The 21,094-nt window shown below is 38.3% G+C and overlaps 1 protein-coding gene across 4 annotated transcripts in view; it reads right to left on the minus strand.

The window, feature by feature from the left end:
• Ntrk2 (neurotrophic receptor tyrosine kinase 2) overlaps positions 1-21,094 on the minus strand; it is a 352,936-nt gene that overhangs the window by 272,839 nt on the left and 59,003 nt on the right. For 3 of the 4 annotated variants that reach the window (XM_026410618.2, XM_026410617.2, XM_026410619.2), the window contains exons 9-11: positions 12,250-12,285; positions 9,921-10,018; positions 3,030-3,129 (exon numbers count right to left, since the gene is read on the minus strand). In XM_026410618.2, coding sequence (XP_026266403.2) covers positions 3,030-3,129; positions 9,921-10,018; positions 12,250-12,285 — 234 coding nt within the window. The remainder of the gene's footprint in view (positions 1-3,029; positions 3,130-9,920; positions 10,019-12,249; positions 12,286-21,094) is intronic. The other variant, XM_077797810.1, reaches the window with a different exon arrangement.

The following is a 21,094-nucleotide window of genomic DNA, read 5'->3' on the forward strand; positions in this document are numbered from 1 at the left end:
GAGCTAAATAAAGCTCTTTCTTCTATAAAGCATCCACCTTCAGGTATTTGACTGTAGCTACAGTAAACGTATTAATATAACTAAGGGATGAGCCAAGAGCTGAGAGCACCTATGGGTGGGCTGACAGTCATCCTCTATCCCAATCTGTTTCCAGGATAAGGGAATAATAATGGGGTTAGAATATCCATGAAGATACTTATGAGGGTAAGAGTTACATTTGGAACAGCTCATCTGCACATCAGTTGCTGGCCTCTCACAGTATTTATAGTTCAGGCCAAGGCTATGAATCTATTCTATTCTAACTCAGAAATCATGACTGACATATTGCCTGGTTATTTCAGGAAGTACAGTAGTGTTTTTACATGTTTTTTTCTGTTTATACATATGTTTTTCAGTGGTAATCCTTGCTCTAATAGCATTCAAAGTACATTAAGTTACATTAATTTTTAAATACCACTCTTTATGCAGTTTCATTTGCACTGGCTGTATGAGCCACATCCTAATTTCTAGATCCCCAAAGATTATCAACTCAGCTTCTAACTTGTAAAAAATAACCTCAGATCAGGCCCAATTTGCTCATATCATGCCACAGATCGACATGTAGCTAAAAATATAAAAGTAAGCTATTCTAAACAAGAATATGATTCTCTGAGACAAAATTTCTAAAAATACCTTTATTTTTTGTTTAGGAAAGAGAGAAAAACATGCAATATAATAGTTACTGCCTGAAGGAAGTCATTTGCTAACTCTGTTTCAAGGTTAAGCAAGCTCTATCTTCCAATTCATTAAGGATATCCTCAGGTTACACTCAGAAAATATAGGTGCTTTAGTGGCAATCACCCCCCAATTATCCAAGTAAAATACAATATCAGTCCTAGCAGCAGGATCCCAATATTAAATACAATCTTCTTTAAAACAAAAATCCACCTTTTCCCTTTTCTCTAGCTGCTCTACAGAGAGTGGGAGGTTGACATATAATTTTTCTGTCAGGGGTAGTCCTAAACCAAGGATGAGGAGGGGCTTCTTGATTTTGCTCCAGGGATTCCCAGAGCTTTAATGAGCTCCCAAAAGGAACTGGATGTATCTTCACACTGAAAAGCCATGGGATGAAAGATTTCAAACTAAATCTTCAAGAAAGGAAATTCTATACTGCTAGAATGTGATACTCTCCAGTAAAATCGATGCTTGGGGACATGCACTCCAAGTGCTTCTAAGGAAAGAAAGCACTTGATGAAAATGAGAAACACAAATTGCCATGGTAGGTAGCCAACATGTAGAGGACAGCTGCCTAGTCCAGCCCTAGTGACAGCCTCGAGACCCTGGGACTCCAAAAGGTCTGGGAAGCAATGGGTGAGTTTGTTTTGTTTCCCTCCCCCACACCTTGTCACACTCAGAGAGAGATCTGGTAGCCCATGTTTTTGACATGGAAAAGTGATTCTCAGAGAATGCTAGGAGGCCAGGTGTAGTGGTGCATTCCTGTAATACCAGCGATTCAGGAGGCTGAGACAGGAAGATTGCTGAGACCAGCCTCAGCAACTTGGCAAAACACTCAGCAACTCAGTAAGACCCTGTCTCAAAATTAAAAGAAAAAAAATCAAAAAGGGATGGGGATGTAGCTCAGTGGTGAAGCACCATGGGTTAGATTCCCAGTACACACACACACACACACACAAGAATGCTTAGGTAATAGCAGTACTGGTATCCCCTAGAAACGGCGAGAAATGCCAGCTCACAGGTCCATCCAGACCCTATTAATCTGAATCTCTGGAGGAATCCCCGTGATCCATGTCTTCCCAAGTCCTATAGGAGTTTCTAGAACGCAGTCACATTTGAGAATCAGTTGTAGAATAAATTAAAATCACTGTAGTATAGTGCCTCTCCCAAGCTTTATTGATAATTAGAGAATAAAAGATCTTTTAGTGTCCTAAAGAAATGTCAAGAGTCAGCAGGTTAAAGGGGAGTCAGAAGTTTTTTTTTTTCTTATTTTTGTTGTTTTATGTCTGAATTTACCAACAATCTTCCTTTTCATTTCTAATTTAAAAACCAGAACCACAGACACCAACAAATCTAAAAGAGGAATGTCATAAACATATCTGGTCTACCCCAGGGCCCAGTGTGTACTGGGCAACTTACTGCTACTCAAACATTCCTTTCCAAATAGACAAGCAACATTAATAGTAATTCAAATTGGCCACATGGATGAAGAAAACCTATCAGACCTGCTCTCCAACACAACTAGACACCAGTAAGTCTTCACAGCCTTCCCACTCAGACACAAAATACGACAATTACTTAAGGGCCAATGCATAAGTTTAAACTTTAGAGCAAACATTTTTAAATTATGAAAACTCTTCACTTTTTAGATAACAAAAACATGGATACAAATTTACCCATTCCACCAAAATTTATTTTCAAGTCTCTAAAAGAAATTAATGATCTATTCTTAAGCAATATAGCCTCTAATTTTTAATCCAACACTGAGAATTTTCCACATAGAAAAAAAAAGCCATTCATTCACAGATCCTCCAGGTACTGCCAACAGCTGTTCTTATTTTGCTTCCAAAAGTATAGTTTAAATTTCAAATAATTTGAATCTGGAAGAGCAAAACAAGACCAAAAGCATGCCACTAAAGATGTGGAAATCAAATGTATAGCAGAAAAGACCTTTCTTCACAAAGCACACGTGCCCACACTACACTAGCCACCAGGTCTCGCCTGCCATTATGTAAGCGAAAGGGAAAATCAAGCAGTTTTTATAGGCCAAGCTCATCATTAGCCACTTAATACTCAAGAAGCCAGTTCCGTATCTTCTGGGACAACCATCCTCATGGGAAAGTAGGCAGTTCTGAGTAATCAACATTGTTTTGCTCAGTCTTGATCTGTAGTATCATATATTTGTTGCTATTTTTTTCAGTCTTAAAAACCAGTCATTGTAAATCTAGCCACTTCCTTCTTTAGTGGTAATTAGCATTAGTCATAAGCCAAAAATTATTCCACATAAGAAGTAAAACAAATATAACCCTTCTTACCTTTCATGCCAAACTTGGAGTGTCTTGCCAATTTAAGCAGAAACAGCATCACCAGCAGACAAAATCCCACCACGGATGCAATCACCACCACAGCATAGACCTAGAGAGGAGAGAGGCCAGTGACACACTTGTAATAGTTCCCCATAATTATATGATGATGAGGAGGAGGACAGTTAATGTTTACTGGATATTTGTTCTTTTAAAAGCTTTAGATATACCAATTCACCTAATCCTCAATAACCCTATAACAGAGTATGTGGGTTCTATTATTATAACTAATTTACACATAAGAAAACATAAGTTAAAGCTTATAAAAATAGGCATTCAATTGATAGGATACAGACATAATTGTTTCTATAGCATTATCTATCCACCCATCCACCCATCCATCCATTCATTCATGCATCCATCCATTTGGAGAGACAGAAGAAAGATAAAAGAGTACATGAAATATGACTGACAAAATACTGATAGTTTTTAGGTTGGTGAAAGAAACAATGGGGTTGATTTTATAGTTCTCTCTAATTTTTGAGTGTTTAAAGTTGTCCATAATATAAAAGGTTTATAGGTTAGTTAGTATCATTGCTCTTAGAAGGGAGATACCTGTGAGCAATGAGTAAAATGCAGGAGGACACATTTGGGTGCGTTCCATTTGTGAAAGCTCTTGGAGTTGTACATTTATGATCTGTGAACTTTTCTGTATGGATGTCAAGGCCAAAAAAATGGTGTTTTAAGTTTAAAAATGGAATTTCAAAGTTTGGGTTATATAAGCAGAGATAGGCATGGGAATCCTTTAACAGTCCTGAGATGACGATGACAGAGATACAAGTGGAAATTGAGTTCACACTGCTATCATCACGACTCTAAGCCCATTATGATCACAGTGCCACTCTAAGTGCATTATAATATTCCAGAAACAGAGATATAAGCAGCATATGCATCACCTTTAAGTTTTGCTCAGCCCAAGATTTTGTATTTAAAAACAGAAGTTTCAAGGAGTTGGCAACCTTTATGGGTCAGATAATGGGTCAGATAGTAATTATGTAGGCTTTGCCAGTCATACAGTCAATCTCTGCTGCAACTACTCAGCTGGGCTGTGTGGCATGAAAGCAGCCATAGAAAATAGGGAAACAAACAGGTGTAGCTGTATTCCAGTGAAACTTTATTTATAAAAACAGATGGGCAGACAGATGGATTCAGACCCAATTTGCTAACTTCTGCCTTACAGCATCTTAGATGTCCACATTGACTTACCTGCTAGCAGGGTAAAAGTGGGTGGTGGATAGAAGCCAGGGATGCTGCTAAACATCACATAGTGGCTAGGATAAGGCCTCCAAACAAAAACTTACTTTTGGTAAAATGCCAATAGTGCCAAGGTTAAGAAGCCTTACTCCACCCTTCTCTACAGCTCTTTTTCTCTCTGCTATAATAAATGTGAGCTCTCCGAAAAGCAGCTGCTTTGTCAACCCAGTCCAAGAATCAAGACAAAGCTGAACGGAGGTCCTGGCCAATATGGAATAAAACATGAAAAAATCATTTGTGGTTTGGGCCACTAAGATTTGGGGATTTTTGTTACTGCAGCATAGTTTACCTGGACCAATATAGTGAGAGGCACTAGAGAGTAGAGAATTTTCAGAACATGTTTTTTTTTTCCTAGTGTAAAATTTAGAATTAGCACTTATTAGATACATGATTTCAGAATGACTTAAGCTCTCTGCATTCCATAATCCTCATGTGTAAAATGGGGAATATAATTGTTTTATATTTATGTTATATTTATTTTATATTATATTTATATGTAATATATATGTTATATTTATATTTAGGTTGTTGTAAATCCTCAATGAGTTAATATAGAAAATAGGCTCAGCATAGTCTCTACTACAATAGGAAACATAGTGTTGGCTATGACAATGATAAAACTAAAATTTAGGAAAAAATTAAACAAGTAACCCAAGGTCACACCTCCCAACCCTGGAACTTGAATCAGTCTGTCTAGATGTTTCTGACACCTGTTTCATGACACTGTCTCACTAGTGTGTGACTAACAATGAATGTAAGAAAATAAAAACACAATGGCTAATCCTCCCCAGGATGGCACTATCTGATGTCAGATGAGGACATCATTAAATAAGTCACAACACAGAAAAGAACAATGCCAACCTCCTGGCCCAGGTGGAGTGAAGGTATGATAATTCTCTGCTAGAGTACTTTAGCTATGAGTGGCTCTCCCAGATGATGCTCCTGCACACATCTGAACTTAAGACTTAACTCTGCCTCACCATTCTATACACTCACAGAACAGCAGTAATTCCTAGAAAGCTAATTATAGATTAAGTGGTTCTTATCAAAACCATTTCCCTCAAACTTACGAATGAGCTTGGGTTTTGTTGTTGCTGTTACTTTATTTCTAACTAATGTTTTCATGAGAAAGAAATCATAGTATGTCAGCTATAATTTTCTTTATTAGCCTCCAGACTTCCAAATATAGAAGAATAACTAAACAAACAAGTTCCAACCATATTTTATAGATAAGACAACTGGGATGAAGAGAGGTTCTGGGATTTCCCCAAAGTCTCCCAACCTCTCCGCAATACCATGGTGTAGGCTCTGACTCAATTTAACAAGTCTTTGGGAATTCAAGTGCCCCAGGTCCCTGTGTTTGCAGGACACCTATCCTTTTGCGGCTGTGGTGGAGCTAGACAGATGTTTCAGTTCTCCAAACTTCCATTTTTTTTTTATCAGATACCAATGTTTATCCCATTTTCTCTACATAGTTACAGAATGTACAAGTCAACCAGAAAAGTGAGAATTGGGCTCTACTTGAAAAGCAGCCAATTATTTGCAAACAAATATTTAAACTTATCTGATGTCATTGTAACACTTTCATAAACAAAGACTCCCCTGACAGTAGAATCATTTTTTTTTCCAAAAGTGAATCATTTGATAAATGCAGAGTTTCATGAACTGTGCCTGTGCTGAAATGGTGGATGGCCTTTAGGTGTGTGAATTTGATTGATGGTTTTTGGTTGTTACCAGAGGAATCTCTTAGGATGTGAAAATGTATTCTAGTGTCATGTATAACTAATTAGAACAAACTTAAAAATTAAGAAAAAAAGGGATCTCCTCTTCCCTGCAAATCCAACAAGGTGCAGCATAAGAAGGTCTTGTCGGGTCAGAGGGTCAGTGTTTACGGCTGTATTCCAAATGCCCTGACTATACTTTCAACTTTCATATCAGTTTCCTGGCCCTAGAATTTTTCTAGTGATCAACACTGTGATAAAAGATTATGTATCAAGTATCTGAAGCACACATCATTTTAAAAGTTTCTTCAAATTCTATAACACATAACCTTGCATCTCCCACAGGTTTCTAGGGAGTTAAGACAGAGTCATAATGTACAAACTTTCCACAAGTATCCTCATTGATCTTGCCTTCTGGTACAATAGACAGTTCAACATCATTGAGATATACCTATTGAGATATGCCTATTAGGGGCTTCACTTTATCATTTTTATTAAAAAAGAGAAAAAATGAATATAATTGGGATACATGCACACATGTGGGCTTTAGTGCATGCTTTTTGGATTTCTTAGGTATACAAACAACTTTTACAAACTAAGAAATACTAAATCACTCAGTATAAAAATAAAATTTGAAATGATTGATAAGGCAGAAAATAACCATTCTTTAGTAGATCCACCATGGTATTTGTTCTTGCTATTTCGATGTAATGCATATACTCGGCATGGAAGTGTGTGCATGTGTATGTACATGTGTGTCTGTACAGGACATGTTCACTTTCAAATGCAGTTGTGCTGGATCTGTTTAGGAGCCTTCCATTGCCATTGACAAGACCTTGGTTCGGGTATATATCACATCATATTACTGCACCAACCCCTAACTAATCACCTACTTCCAATCTCTCTGTTATACAACCCATTCTATAGTGTTCACCATAAGTCTAGTCAGTCTGCAAGACTGAATGCCTACTAGGAGTCAGGTGGTATTTTTGGAGGGTAAGGATGTGATTGTGAAAAAACACTGATCGGGTTGCTTAGAGGTAATCCCCTTTAACCTGAAAGATATGTACCAAGACTTCCACTGGATGCCTGAAATCATGGATAGTAATGAACCCTATATATGTTATGTTTTTTTTTCTATAGATACCTGCCTATGATAGAGTTTAGTTTATAAATTAGGCAGAGTAAGAAACCAATAATAACTAATAGCAGAACACAGAATAATTATAAAAATATAACACAATAAAAGTTTGTGATTTGGAGCTATTACTAAGTAAAATAAGGGTTACTTCAACCATGACAGTCAATCTGATAACTGTGTAGCTAATGGATATGTGGTTTATACAGTGTGGACATGCTGGACAAAAGGGTGCTTCACAGCGAACCAGTGGCTTGGAGAGGGATAGGCATGGAAGGTGAAAACATGGAAGGTAAAAACTGCAGATTAGGAGTTGTCACCATACTAAGAATCTGGCTAAAGAATCTTGAGTATAGAAAAAGACATTTAGCAAATACATGAGGTAAACAATGACTACTCAGAAGGAAATGAAAGAGTAAAGGCTGCCTGCTGGCCACCTTGCTAAAGCCACATGGTGATTTCTGCGATGTCTACCTGCTGTAGGGGGCACAACGAATGCAAAGAGTAAGCCTGGAGTATTTGAGGAGCATTTAGAAAGACAGAGGTGAGAAGGGAGAAGGGTGTGGACTACAAGCCAGAGAGAGGAGTAAGAACAAGACCCCAGGGCTGGGGATGTGGCTCAAGCGGTAGCGCGCTCGCCTGGCATGCGTGCGGCCCGGGTTCGATCCTCAGCACCACATACCAACAAGGATGTTGTGTCTGCCGAGAACTAAAAAAAATAAATATTAAAAATTCTCTCTCTCTCTCTCCTCTCTCACTCTCTCTTTAAAAAAAAAAAAAAAAAAAAGAACAAGACCCCACAGGGCCGCAGAAGGCACTGTGAAGAGTCTGGCTTTTGAGATAGAAGGTTTATTAAAATTGAAATGAGAAGACAGAATTAGAAAAAATAAGTGATCTGAAATAAAAGGAAATTCTGTCATTTGTGACTATATATATATATATATATATATATATATATATATATAAAGGGCATTTGTGTTAAGTGAAATAATCCAGGCACAAATAATTCCGGATGTTCTCTCTTATGCTGTTTATGGAATAAAAATTCTCATAATAAATTAGGAATAAAAATTCTCATAATAAATTAGTTATCAGAAGGTGTGGAAAGGGAAAGGTGTGGAAAGGAAAAGGGGATAGGTTGTTCAATAGGTACGAAGTTCCAGTTAGAAGGAATAAATTCTGCTTTTTATATAATCTATTGCATTGCACAGTGACTACAGTTAATAGTAAGGTATTGTATGCTTCAGAAAGCTAAAAAAGGAATTTTAAGTGTTCTCAGCACAAAGAAATGATAAATGTTGGAAGTGATAGATATGCTAATTACTCTGATTTGATCATTGCATAGTGTATGTATGCATGTATGGAAATTACACTTCACACCCCATAAATATATGAGATTATTACTTGACAATTAAAAATAAAACTTCAGAAAGTGATCTCATTTGTGCTTGTAACAGTCACTAAAGCTACTGTGTAGAGAAAGATCAGAAGTTGATAAATAGAGATGAGTGAGGCAGGTTAGGAGGATGTGGCACCCTCCAGGAAAGAGTAACTGTGGCTAGCTTTCTCAGTAAAGGGCCAGATAGTAAACATTTTCAGTTTTCAGACCATATTGTCTCTGTTGCAATGATTCCACCCACCAAAAGTAGCCACAGATAATGTATAATATGGGCATGATCACATCTCAATAAAACTTGATGGATATAGAAGTTTGAATTTCATAAAATTTTCAGGCCATGAAACATCATTATTCTTTTGCTCTTTTTTAAAAATATAAAAACTATTCTTAGCTTGTAAGGAGAAAAAAAAAAAAAAGGTGGCAAGCCACACTTAACCTCATAAATCCTAGTTTGCCACGCCCTGGGTTAGCCTACAACCACAGCAGCAGAGGTGGAAAGATATGCGGGGGGGGGGTGGGGGGGGGGATATAAAGAGGCAGAGCTCACAGGACGAGCAGGCTGTATGCATGTGACAAGTGATGAGATGAAACTATGGAGGAAACTGTTAGGTTTGACCAGAGCAACAGAAAACACCAATCCTATCAAGATGCCTGAAATATGTGATTCTCCCTTTGGTGGCTCTTCACTGTGTAATAAAACTGAAAACTACCTTGGGAATGTGCTTCAAGACCTATGTCTCCCACCTTACCACTTCCCTGCACACACCAGACCCTCCAGTCCACACCTGTGTCATGCTTACCAGTCTGAGAGCTCTCACTCATGCATATCAACACCCTTCCCTCCCATTCTTCTATGTCCAAACCTGGCCATCCTGCACAGACTACATAAAATACCACTATACATCTGGGGCCTCTGGATGAAATGCTAACTTCTAAATGAAAAACCTGATTTTCATCTGTATTTTTATATCCTCCATAAACTACTAGATTCCTACATTCGGTGGGGCACTCCAATTAAAAAAATATTAAACAGAATGTGAAAGTGTGTTGAATGAGAATGACAAATTCCTGATCTTCTAGTTATCACATGGTAAAGCACAGATATTTGAAGTAAGAATCACTAACAATTAAAGTGGTGAAAAAAAGGAGAAGCAAATAAGCCAGAGGCTATATAGCACCTTCACTTTTCTCAAACCTTTTTATGAACTCCTCCAAACTTTAATTACCTGTTTACATATGAAAATAATGTCTTATAGGGGGAGCTACATCCCTACAACACTTTGAGCTTCCAAAATTCTCAGAACCAATCTAGAAATAGTTATCACACTCACCGAGAGACGTTCCTGACTAGTTTTGCCAGGGACAATTGTGGTGGGGATTTCATAGCTTTTGTTCATGGCATCACCGAGGTCATTTGTTGCAGTCCAATCTTAAAGTGGAGAAAAGGGAAAGAGAAGGAACATGAAATTGTCATTAAGGTGTCCACACACACAAGGCCACAGAAAGATCTAGAGTGAAGCAGTACAAATCACAGAGCTTCTGAACCACCCACAGCCTGGCTGTGGAGATGTCTGGCTGAAGAGTTAAATCCACAGTAGCATCAGGACTGCCCGACCCCAAAGTTTTATTCACCCCAGATCTTCACATCACTGTTTGTTGGTCAAATTCTAAACTTGGTAGCATTTTCCCTTTGCACTTAAGAATATACCCCTTTATTAATGGCATCTCAAAGACAAACATGAAGGAGAATCAAGCACCTAAGGGTCACAGATTTATAGACACAGCATCTTTAAGACAGCCTCTCATTTTGGAAAAGTGAAATGACTTCTCCAAGCCCTCTGGGCAAAATGGTGACAGAACCCAGACACCAACCCAGATTTCAAATGAGCAACACAGATTCCAGGGCATAAGCATCTTATCTGAAGGGAAAATGCTTAATATGGAATATGTTATAAGCACCAATATGGGATGTGAGTCTGCAATGGGGCATTTTTTAAAGAGTGATAAGCTTCCAATATTTCAGTTTCAAACCATGTTGTCATTTCATCAATTTCAATGGCAATTGCCATTTTCTGGGTTAATTTCAGACTACATGAATCAGGATGGAAATAGATGACTGAAGTGTTGTGGGTAATCAAAATTTTTATTAGTAATATCACAAAATATCACATAGAATCCTTGGTAAGTTTATTGTACCCAAAGTTGTTTATTAATGTCTGTATTTTAATTCTATGTAGGGACAAAGCCTTCAATTTCTATCCTGAACAAGTGATCTCATTATCTCAGCCTCAAGTTAAAATTTCCTAGATAGAATCATCTTGTGGGACTCAGGACAACCAATTTAAATTACTTTTATACTAGCAGAGTGCTCCTTTGAATGTGAATGAAAAGTAACAGAAAAAGCACCTGTTTTCTGTTTGCTGTTTTATCTTTGATGCCAAAAACCACATTCTCATCAATTTCATTTTGAATATCTTAAAATTTACTGATTTCAAACATAAGCATACATCATTTGTCTTTCTCTCTTCATATTATAGCTAACCACACAGGCAAAATTTAGATCACAAAAGTATCTGTCGTTTAATATCATGACATTTGGCCAAAAGACCCAAAGTAGGATCTGAGGCCAGTGGGAAGATGACGTTTTTAAAGTCCTGAAGTTACTAAAAAAAATCCAAAACATGATTTTAAAATCTAAAATCATAATTCAACATAATATTTGTGAAACCATTTGAAATATTCTTTCTTTAAAGCATGTCAGGGCAAATATAAGCAAAAATATGCAAATCACATGCACAAAACCAACCAACCACAACTTAGAAGAAATATACTTTGACATACATAAGCAGGTAAAGCAACATAATTCTCAGTTTAAATTAGTCTCAAATTAAATTCACATATATATAATAAACATGCAAACATTCAGTGGCTTTATGGGAAAAATATCTACTAGCATATTTAAATATAAAATTTTTTTAAAAACAGTATTTTTTAGAATAAATATATAAATGTAACATTTCAACCAATATAACTTTCAATCATTCTTAAATGACTCTTCTATTCCTCCCATCAATGTGAAGGGCAAAAGTCCCTCTGTCAACATCAACTCCTATCAACCACATGGTCAAACATAAAGGGACTGGCCTTTGGTGAAGTTGGCATCATGGTCTGGGGAATGTTGAGATGAAAAGAACTTGGGTCCCTGATGATATGGCTACGCTGTAGGTTTAACCAATCCTAAAGCAAGCTCTCCCTTTGAAGTTCCTGTTTGACAGGAGCTCAACTTTCTCAATATACAAGAAACAATTTTGAATTGGGTTTACTGTCATAGCCAGAAACTGATATGCCTCCCTTTTCTTGGTAGTCATGGCTTTTAAACAGGTAATTAGTTCCCAATTATGGAAACAAAATGTCTGTTACAGCAGAATGGATTTACTACTTCCAAGAACAGAGTGTGAGAGAGAAAGTGCTATTTACAGGCATTGAAAATATCAAGGGAAAATGGCCATCAATACTGAATGATTTCTGAAGATGTTATTTTGGCCCATGTAATTCTTAAAGTGTATATTTAACTGAATTTAGAAGTCTTCCTTTAGTTGACTTATTTCATTATACACAAACATTTTGAAAAATACAAAATGAAGAGAAAATGATAGCTACCTTCATAAAGTACATCCGGATAATTTGGGTTTGCACCTAAAAAGCAAACAACAAACATTTGTAAGTATGCATTTTGGAGTTGAAAAATTACTAACCTTTACCAACTAAAAATGTATTTAATATATATTGAACATTTCATAATCAAATAGATTATAAACAGGACAGGTAAATATAACCTCAAAGTCTGAGTTTGCTTCATGTTAACTCTTCTCTTCCCCAGTTCCCTCCAATTAAGTTCCATCCCACCAACAAAGAAAAGAATAATGAGAAATCACAAATCACTTTGGGAAAACTTCAGAGATCAGTGAATTATGACCATTGCTTTTTTATATATACTGCTTCTATTACACACAGTTGGCCATGCTAACTGCAATTTTGGCATTTTTATTCAAGAGACAGGTAATTTCCATACCACTTTTGTTATTCTCTGATGGTTTAGAGGGTACTGTCAAGATATATATAGCAGTGCCATTTGCATTCATGAACATATTATTAACATGCTGCAAAATGATATCTAAAGCACAATTTTTTCTCCCCTTCTTCTTCAGGGATGGTTTCTAAGGCTGAAGACCCCCCCCCATTTTTTGTTCTAATGCAACATAGAAAAATACTTTCTCTATTCAAATCATTGATGATGTGTATAAAAGTTTATAAAAAATGTTATTGGAGAGCAATGTAAAAGTATGCCAACTTAATTTTTTTGGATTTTTCTGTAGTCACCAGGATGTTCAGAATATTTTTTTAAAGGTAATGCCCATGAAACTTGTCAAAAGCATTTAAAACCATTTTTTTTAGCTCAACATCAATAAGAGGGGGCTGGGGATGTGGCTCAGGCGGTAGCGCGCTCGCCTGGCATGCGTGCGGCCCGGGTTCGATCCTCAGCACCACATACCAACAAAGATGTTGTGTCCGCCGAGAACTAAAAAATAAATATTAAAAAAAATTCTCTCTCTCTCTCTCTCTCTCTCTCTCTCTCTCTCTCTCCTCTCTCACTCTCTTTAAAAAAAAAAAAAAAAAAAAAACATCAATAAGAATTGGTGACAAAAACATTTGCTACTTATTCTCTAATTGCAGCTACCTGGATCTCTACATGAAAGCGTACTTGTAAATAAAATTAAATTTTGTTATAACATTGAAGGGATTGCAAAATGAATTTCCAAAGCACTTTCCTATACTTTTCATCGCTACTTGCCATGTAAAATAGTAAAACTTGCAAACCATAAAGCTTACTAAATTTTTATTTCACTTCAGAACCCTTAAAAGAAAAATGCCATTAAAACAAAGTGAAATGAGCCAGTTTTCTGCTCATGAATTCCTCAGTGGATAATCAAGATTAGGCTAAATAAAGAACCAAATAAAAGTGGGCCCCACTGTTAAAATTAGAATTTTAACACATTTCAAATAGAAGAATATCTATTTTAACCAGGGAAAAAATTAAATGGATGGCTGTGCAGTTCAATTCAGGGATGCTGTGTATTGCTGTGTGTCCACACTTTGCACTGCTCCAGGGGCACCCTTTATACTGTAGTCTAAGTCAATAGCACCACCTGAAATTGTGAGGTACACAGCCTATGCATCCACCTGTGACTGCACTGCATCAATTCAGTCATTGATTCCAGTAAGTTTCAACTGTATTGAAGTACTTTTATTATCTACAATACCATTTCAAAGTAGTTTTGAGTTACACTATATCCAAATGTATTGTCAGAATTATTTATAGCTGAAATGATACCCTGAAAAGGTACTTCAGGGTTGCCCTTCAATTTGAGGGGTGATTCAATGAATGAAGCATCAAGAGATCCCAGGGCCAGCCCTTCTAATGTCATTTGCAGAGCACCTACCAATCCTCTGAAATCTTCTCCCTTTGAAAAGGCCCTAAACCAAACAGTGTTCCCATCTCCAAGGGGATGCACTACCCTTGCTGAAGGAAAGAGCCCTAGAGGGAGTAAATCATTCTTTGAGCTGCTCAGTAATCCATCATTTTAAAAGACTGCACCCTACCCTTCCACACAGTCTGAGTCTGCATGGGTACATACCCTCCAGTAGCTCAACTATAGACCCACTGCAAGTGCCAGGGACCCAGAATTCTCTTCCTAGGTTGGCTCAACCTTTCCCCTACATCATTAATCCAACATGGTCACACCAGCCTTGTGAGCAACCTCTAATCCAAGACCCAAGGGAGGGATGAGGTCAGAGCCAGGAAAAGTGGGATGGGCTCTCCACCTGCACACCTGTAAAGCTTCCAATTAGACAGCTGGAGTTACACATCAGAGACTGTGGCCTGGGATGAGCTTGACCATGCTTTTACACATATAATTCCATAAAAACAAAAAAGACTGAGAATTCAGAGCCAGGTTTATCTCAGCCACTTAAATGGCCTAAGTGCTCATGAGTAACAGACTTAATACACTGCATCACAGAAAGGGAACACCCAAACACACCACCCACACAAAGCCCCTAGGAAGATCCAAGAACATCAAATCAATTCAATGTAGCAAATGTGGGGTATAGAAAAATAGGATGTGGGGTAGGATCACAAATAAATAGGTTAGCCCATAATCTAGAAAAGAGTTCATTTTCCAGACTTATGATTTGTATCAGTGCATTTCTTTTCTATCAAGTTCACCAGAAAAAAACAATTAGGCTACATTTAAACTTTCTGAAAAGCACTCTCTTTTCCCCTAACTTTATGTTTCCAGATACATAAGAGGTACTGTTACATTACTTTGTTTGTCAGTAATAAGCAAATTCAGCATAAGATTATGAAACTTGCAAAAAGGCAACGTAGGAGGAAGAATAATAGTTTTTTTTCCCTCCCAAGCACACCACACCACATCTTAAGAAGTTCTACTATTATTTTGTAGATATGAGGCTTCCCCCAAAAGCTCATATGTGAGACAGTTTAAGAAATTTGAGGTGAAATTATTGGTTCATTGATCCTCTGAGAAGGATTAACTGGGTGGTAACCATAGGTGGATAGGGTGTGTATAAAGGAGGTCATTGCAGGCATGCCTTTGGGGTATATAGATATATATATTTTTGAGCTGAGCTTAGTCTCTCTCTCTGCTTCCTGGGGTCATGTTCTGAGCTGTCTTCCTCTGTCATACTTTTCTGCCATGCTGTTCTGCCTCATCTTGGGCCCAGAGCAATGGACTCAGCCATCTGTGGACTGAGGTCTCTGAAACCATGAGCCCCAAATAAATTTTTCTTGCTTTATAATTATTTAATAATTGTTTAATTAAATAATTAATAATTGTTTAAATCATTTAAAATTATTTTTTTAACCAAATGTCAGGTCTTTTTGTCACAGTAGTGAAAAAGCTAGCTAAAACATCTGCTCTCCACAATAAAGAAACGCCTCTCTGTGTACAAAGGTTATTAAGACTGGCACATGGAAGGATGCATGAGGCTATAGCTCATGAAAACACAAGGGTCACATTACTCATTTTAAATGCAGACACAGAAAAACTATCACTTTCCTTTTAAACTTCTGGCAATATGGCCTCATTCTGAAAATACCCTGCACATTTTTAAGTCTAATTTCTAACTGGTTCCATTTACTTAAATACATTCATTATATACTGTTATGTACCATGATATGGTAAAGTTAGGTAACCCTATTGGAGATATTCAGGACTAAAAAGTAAGTGAGGCAAGACAAACACTGGCTAGGAGAAGAAAAATAATCAAATGAAGAGAATGAAGAAAAGATAAATAAGGAGCATCCAACTTGAGCCATGCTCTTGTAGTGGGGATCTGAAAGGTGTTCTTATATTTTCTTGAGCACTACCTGCATAGTTCTCATTAAGTAAGAAATATCAGATTCAGGGATTTAGAGGTATAATCAAGCTCTAAAGCTTCATGCTGAGAAACTATAAAATAAAATATGAAAACATGGAGACCCACTGGCATTCCAAATAAATGGCAGGCTGTCTGATCCCTTCACAGCTCACTCAGGTGTAAAAACTACAGCTCCTTCCCAACCAAGAGAAGGTCAGGATGAGGTACCCAGATCTGCTCATTTGATGGTCAGATTCTGCTTTCTGAAGTCTGATGGGCATCCTAAGGAGCCATGTGTACTTTTTCTTCATTCTTTATCTGAGGAATTATAGGAAGCAAGTACCAGGTCCACAGCACAGCCTGGGAGCCCCCAAGTGAAAAGAGCAATTTGACTTTATCACAGCTCTGGAGGCACTCCTAATGAAGCTCCAGGATAAACAGATCATGCCTGCACCTCCAAGAGAGGAAACCTTAGGTGTTCCAAACATGAAAAGTAAAAATCACCTTCACTCTTTTCTCCGCAGTATTAACCAAAGCACTACACCATCCTCTGAGTCCCATGCAAACAACCTAATGTGGGGTTCTTTTCATTTCTAGCTTCTAATCTCAGTTACTACTCATGAATAAATCTTAGGACTTCATGTAAATATTCATGAAAATATTCATTAAAAAATGGTGAGAAGGGAGGTAGCCTGACAGTAGGAGTCATTCTGCATTCTGACACCAAGATAAAAATAATGGTGGAGGCCAGGAGCACACATCTTTTTCCTTCCTTTAAGCTTTTAGTTCCTCTCTAATGCCCTTAAAAAGAAAGAAAGACTTTTCTTCCAATTCTATTTACAGTGTCTGTTTAGTGTGATCTTGAAAAATATTTCAAAGAATTCCACATGATAAAGCAATAGCAAAAGATTTGTTCTCTTCAAATAAACTGTTCTTGCTTTTGGTAGAAAGTGCTTTCTAGCACACAAGAGGTGGCCTTTTGATGACCAGGCCCTCCTCCTCGTTGCTTTCTGAACAGCAGGCTGAACTCAGAGCCCAGACACAGGGGGATTCAGATGTCTGCGTTTCGTTTCTGCCTGACCCACTAATTTGCTATGCAGCACTGGGAATCTCTTCACTTTTCTCTGTAACAAAAGAGTCTTCCATAGGACAGGGGAGGATAATAGGATCGGCTCTGGCAACTCTTCAGGAGCTTCAGAAAGCATAATTAATTAACATTAGTCCTCTTGAGATATAAAGAGCTATTTAAGTATAAGTCTTAATTATCATGATTATCATGAGTCTGTGGCCAAACCGTACTTTCTTCTGTTATTTAAGGCAGAAAAGCAGGTAGAACTTTCTCTATCTCCCCACTCCCCACCACCTTGGGCAAGAAACAGGTTCCCACAAATGACTTAGGGACAAGTGGTAGTGGGGTGGGGGATACATTTCTTAATGTGTAAATCTGGGAGAAATTTCCTGTCCCTATGTTAATTAGCCTAAGTAAGATCAAATCTAAATCGGCCAGTTTGGGGCAATTCTAAGTGCTATAGAGGGATCTAGTTCACACAGACGTCATAAATCTTTTGATAAAACGGCACGGAAGAAGCAGTGGGAAAAATTCTCCCAATATTTATAGTTTGTTCCTGACACGCATTCACATAGGAGAAAACTGCTCCCGAATTAGGAAGCATAAGTCACTCACTCCCACTGCTTGTGTGAATGAGCATTCTGGAGCTGTGACACTCTTCCTGAATGAGTGGGCCAGAGAAACGTTCTTTATGCACCGCCTAAAGAATGGGATGCTTCAAAACAAGAGTTTTTTTTATCATCTAGTGCTCTAGCAAGATTTGTTCCAAGTGTAAAGTATTAAATCCTTCATGTAATGACTTTGAAAAGACGATCTACTCTCAATCAACAATCAACTTGCTCACACTTAGAGAAATATCTGACTCTCAAAATTCTTGGAACTTGTGCTATCTGATCAGAAGATGCTAACAAAGACTCTGGGTTCCTTTTTCATGACAAATTGTAAGTGATCTCTCTGTGATTCATTTCTGCTTAAAAAGAAACCCTCCTCTTCTAATCTCTGCTCAGTCTCCGTGCACATTTGCCTGTTCACGAAGAGACTTTTCTATATGTAGGATTGAATTCCAATGATAGCCACATGGGGGATCAATTTCATCTTAGACAAGTCTTTATTTCTGGCCTGTAAGCTAAATAGGATCCATCAGAATCCTCAGAGAATCCTTAGATAACCCCATGCTCTGTAGGTGTGTGTCTACAACCGCTGTCTCCACTTTTAATTTCACTCTCCTAAGCTGTGTATTGAATTCATCCCACGCGTTGCAAAACTCAGTTAGAGGGCAACTCTGCACACCATCTATTCTGTATTTTTTTCATCATTACAATTCAGTATCCTCAGAGCGAATCAATAAAATAATCCTGATAGATGTTTGACCAGCCAGTGGCTCCCCCAGGTTCTTGGGGGCAGTGGTACATTATCCTCACTACTCAATGTGTGGTTCAGGGACCAGCAGCAACAGTAGCATGAGAAAGCCTCTTAGAAATACAGAATCTAAGTCCTTTCCTAGATCCACCAAATCATAATCTGCACTGTATTGTATAAGTTTGTATAAGTTTTAGTAACCCTGGTTTACAGCTTGCTGCGTTCTCTCAGTGTTGAAAGGTTCCAGTGGGCATAAAGGATGACAACTTTTCAATAAAACATAAATCAATAGTCAGATATCCAAATATTGAGACCAGAGTATCTCTGGCCACTGCTGTAAAAAAAAATGTTACTGGAAAGAGAAGATTGGCTTTTTCCCTTTGACACACCTTCAGGCCCCATTCCAAAGGGGGATGAGGAGGGGAAAAGAACTCAGACACCAATAAAAGCTTACATTTATCCATTAGGAACTAAATTTTGACTATTTTCTCCATAAAGGGCCAAGTCTAGAATGCTCCCATGATAAACTGACAGAGCCCATGCTTCTGGATTAGGGAGGACCAAACCAGTTCTGCCATAAAAGCCTTTTCAGGCAGAAATTTTCTCCCTAAGGGCACAAAGCGTGGTGAGAATGTGCAGCTTCTTTATTAGACCCTCAGTGCCTATGTGGAAAGTGACTGAGTACCTGCCCTTCATGGTTAGGAACTGCAGCGGGCCCTTCAGATGTGCTCAACTTCACAACAACTTTCTAAGTAGGTGCTAGAACCTTAACACTTTAGAGAGAGAGAGAGAAAGCCACACTCTGAGGTGTGAGGAAAATTGCCTAATGGCTACAAAGTTATATAGGTGGTAGAAAATGGCTCGGATTTGAGATTCAATCAGATCTGCATCTGAAAGCCAAGCCCTTCCCACCATGCCAAAGATTCCCTTTGAGGAGAGACCAGGATAACTACACTTGGGATACCAAGTTTAAACAGGAGATCTGAATAAGTCATCTGAATCAACAGCAAGTGACAGGAATTTATCTCACTAGTAGTAAAATCTTAGAAGTTCTACCTATTCCACTAAATATTTTCTGTTTAGTGGCTTCCACAAAAAAAAAAAAAAAAAGAAAGAAAAGAAGAAGAAACCATTCAAAAGAGTCCCTTTATTCTCATTGCCTACAATTTGCACATATCTTCATTCAGCTGGGTCCTGCCCCATATGGGGACATCCCTGAAATTCAAAGCTGATCTCTTAGAGCCAGGATGAAGGAAATCATGAAGAGGAGTGGAGGGCAGGATGAAAGGTCAAGCGTTTCTCTGCCTTTTCTATTTTTCAGAGTGGTTGGAATGCTTTCCTTACTGGGAAGAGGAGCTGTGTTTTATTCCCCCAATCCTATGCCTCACTCCTGCCATGATCCTAGGAAGTAGGATCCGAGCTGTCTCTAGCTATAAACTGTCTAAAGGGAATAGCCCAGTAAATACCCTTTGTTTCCCAGACCTCCAGAGACAGCTGAAATCTTGTTCAAAATCCCCATTTCTAGTGTAAAACAGGATGTTAAATCAGACTCTTCCTGCCTCGGTATCTGACATCAAAGTGGTTGTGAGGCACTCAGAAGCAGAATGCACAAAAGAACTGTGTAAAAACTGTACCTATGTCCTTCGATATGTCTAATTCACCTTGATACTCTCCGTGGTTTCCAGGAGGAAATAATAATAAAGGGTTTATAAAGAAGTTTCTTTGGGGAAGTGTTGCCATGCTATCCCCCCACCCAACACTTCCACAGAAACACTGAGAGCTTTAACTATGTTCCCTGCAGGCGGAAAGTTCAGGTCTGACTCCTACCAGGCAAGGTGAAGGCAACCTGTGGCCACAGCATTCAGCTAGCATTTGGTTCCACCTCTACAGCCAGAGGTGTTGGGACAAGGGATCTAGAGCACTCTCCCATGGACCATGTGAAAACAGCATGGGGGAAAACCTGTGTTGGAGTGGGGTCTTAGATCTTGCCCACAGGCCCACCCATAGAGGCAATGGGACCTCAATAGCACAAAGCTTCTTCTTGGAGAAAAGAACCTGAGCCCAGTTCTAAGCCCATTCCTTGCTTGTGTCATGAGAATGGCAGAGAGAATAATCTCCAAGAATCCACAAAGATTTCAAGAGAAGAAGGTTCAAGTTACCGCATTGAACATTCCCAGGTCCCAAGAGCACAAAGCCATCAGTTAATAAACTTCCCTGCCATCTCCCACACCCACTCCCTTCCAGCTAGGCAGCAGAGGGACTAAAACCCTAGCAAGCTCCAGCCCTCATCCCATCATGCTAGCCTGAATCTGGAGAAAATTGGCTATGAGATCAAGCCCAGAGTTCGGATTTCTAACTCAGATGGGACATGCTATTTTTCATTGAGATTCTGTCTGAAGCCTAAAAAAGCCAAAGGTTTGTCTATTATTAATCATAAGCAGACAAATCTAATTTGGCTCAGACTTCTCCTCCAAAGCACTGATACTAACCCTTGGTAACTCATCTGGTATCTTAAAATTTTTGCTAAAGCCAAAGTCCATTCTGGGAGTCATTAAAATAGAATTGCCAAAGGTAGGCCTCAGGAAAGCATAGTAAAAAGTAAAATAATAATGAAAAGTCCCCAGTTGATTTTAATGT

This window comes from Urocitellus parryii, chromosome 4 (assembly GCF_045843805.1).
Source record: "Urocitellus parryii isolate mUroPar1 chromosome 4, mUroPar1.hap1, whole genome shotgun sequence".
NCBI lineage: Eukaryota > Metazoa > Chordata > Mammalia > Rodentia > Sciuridae > Urocitellus > Urocitellus parryii.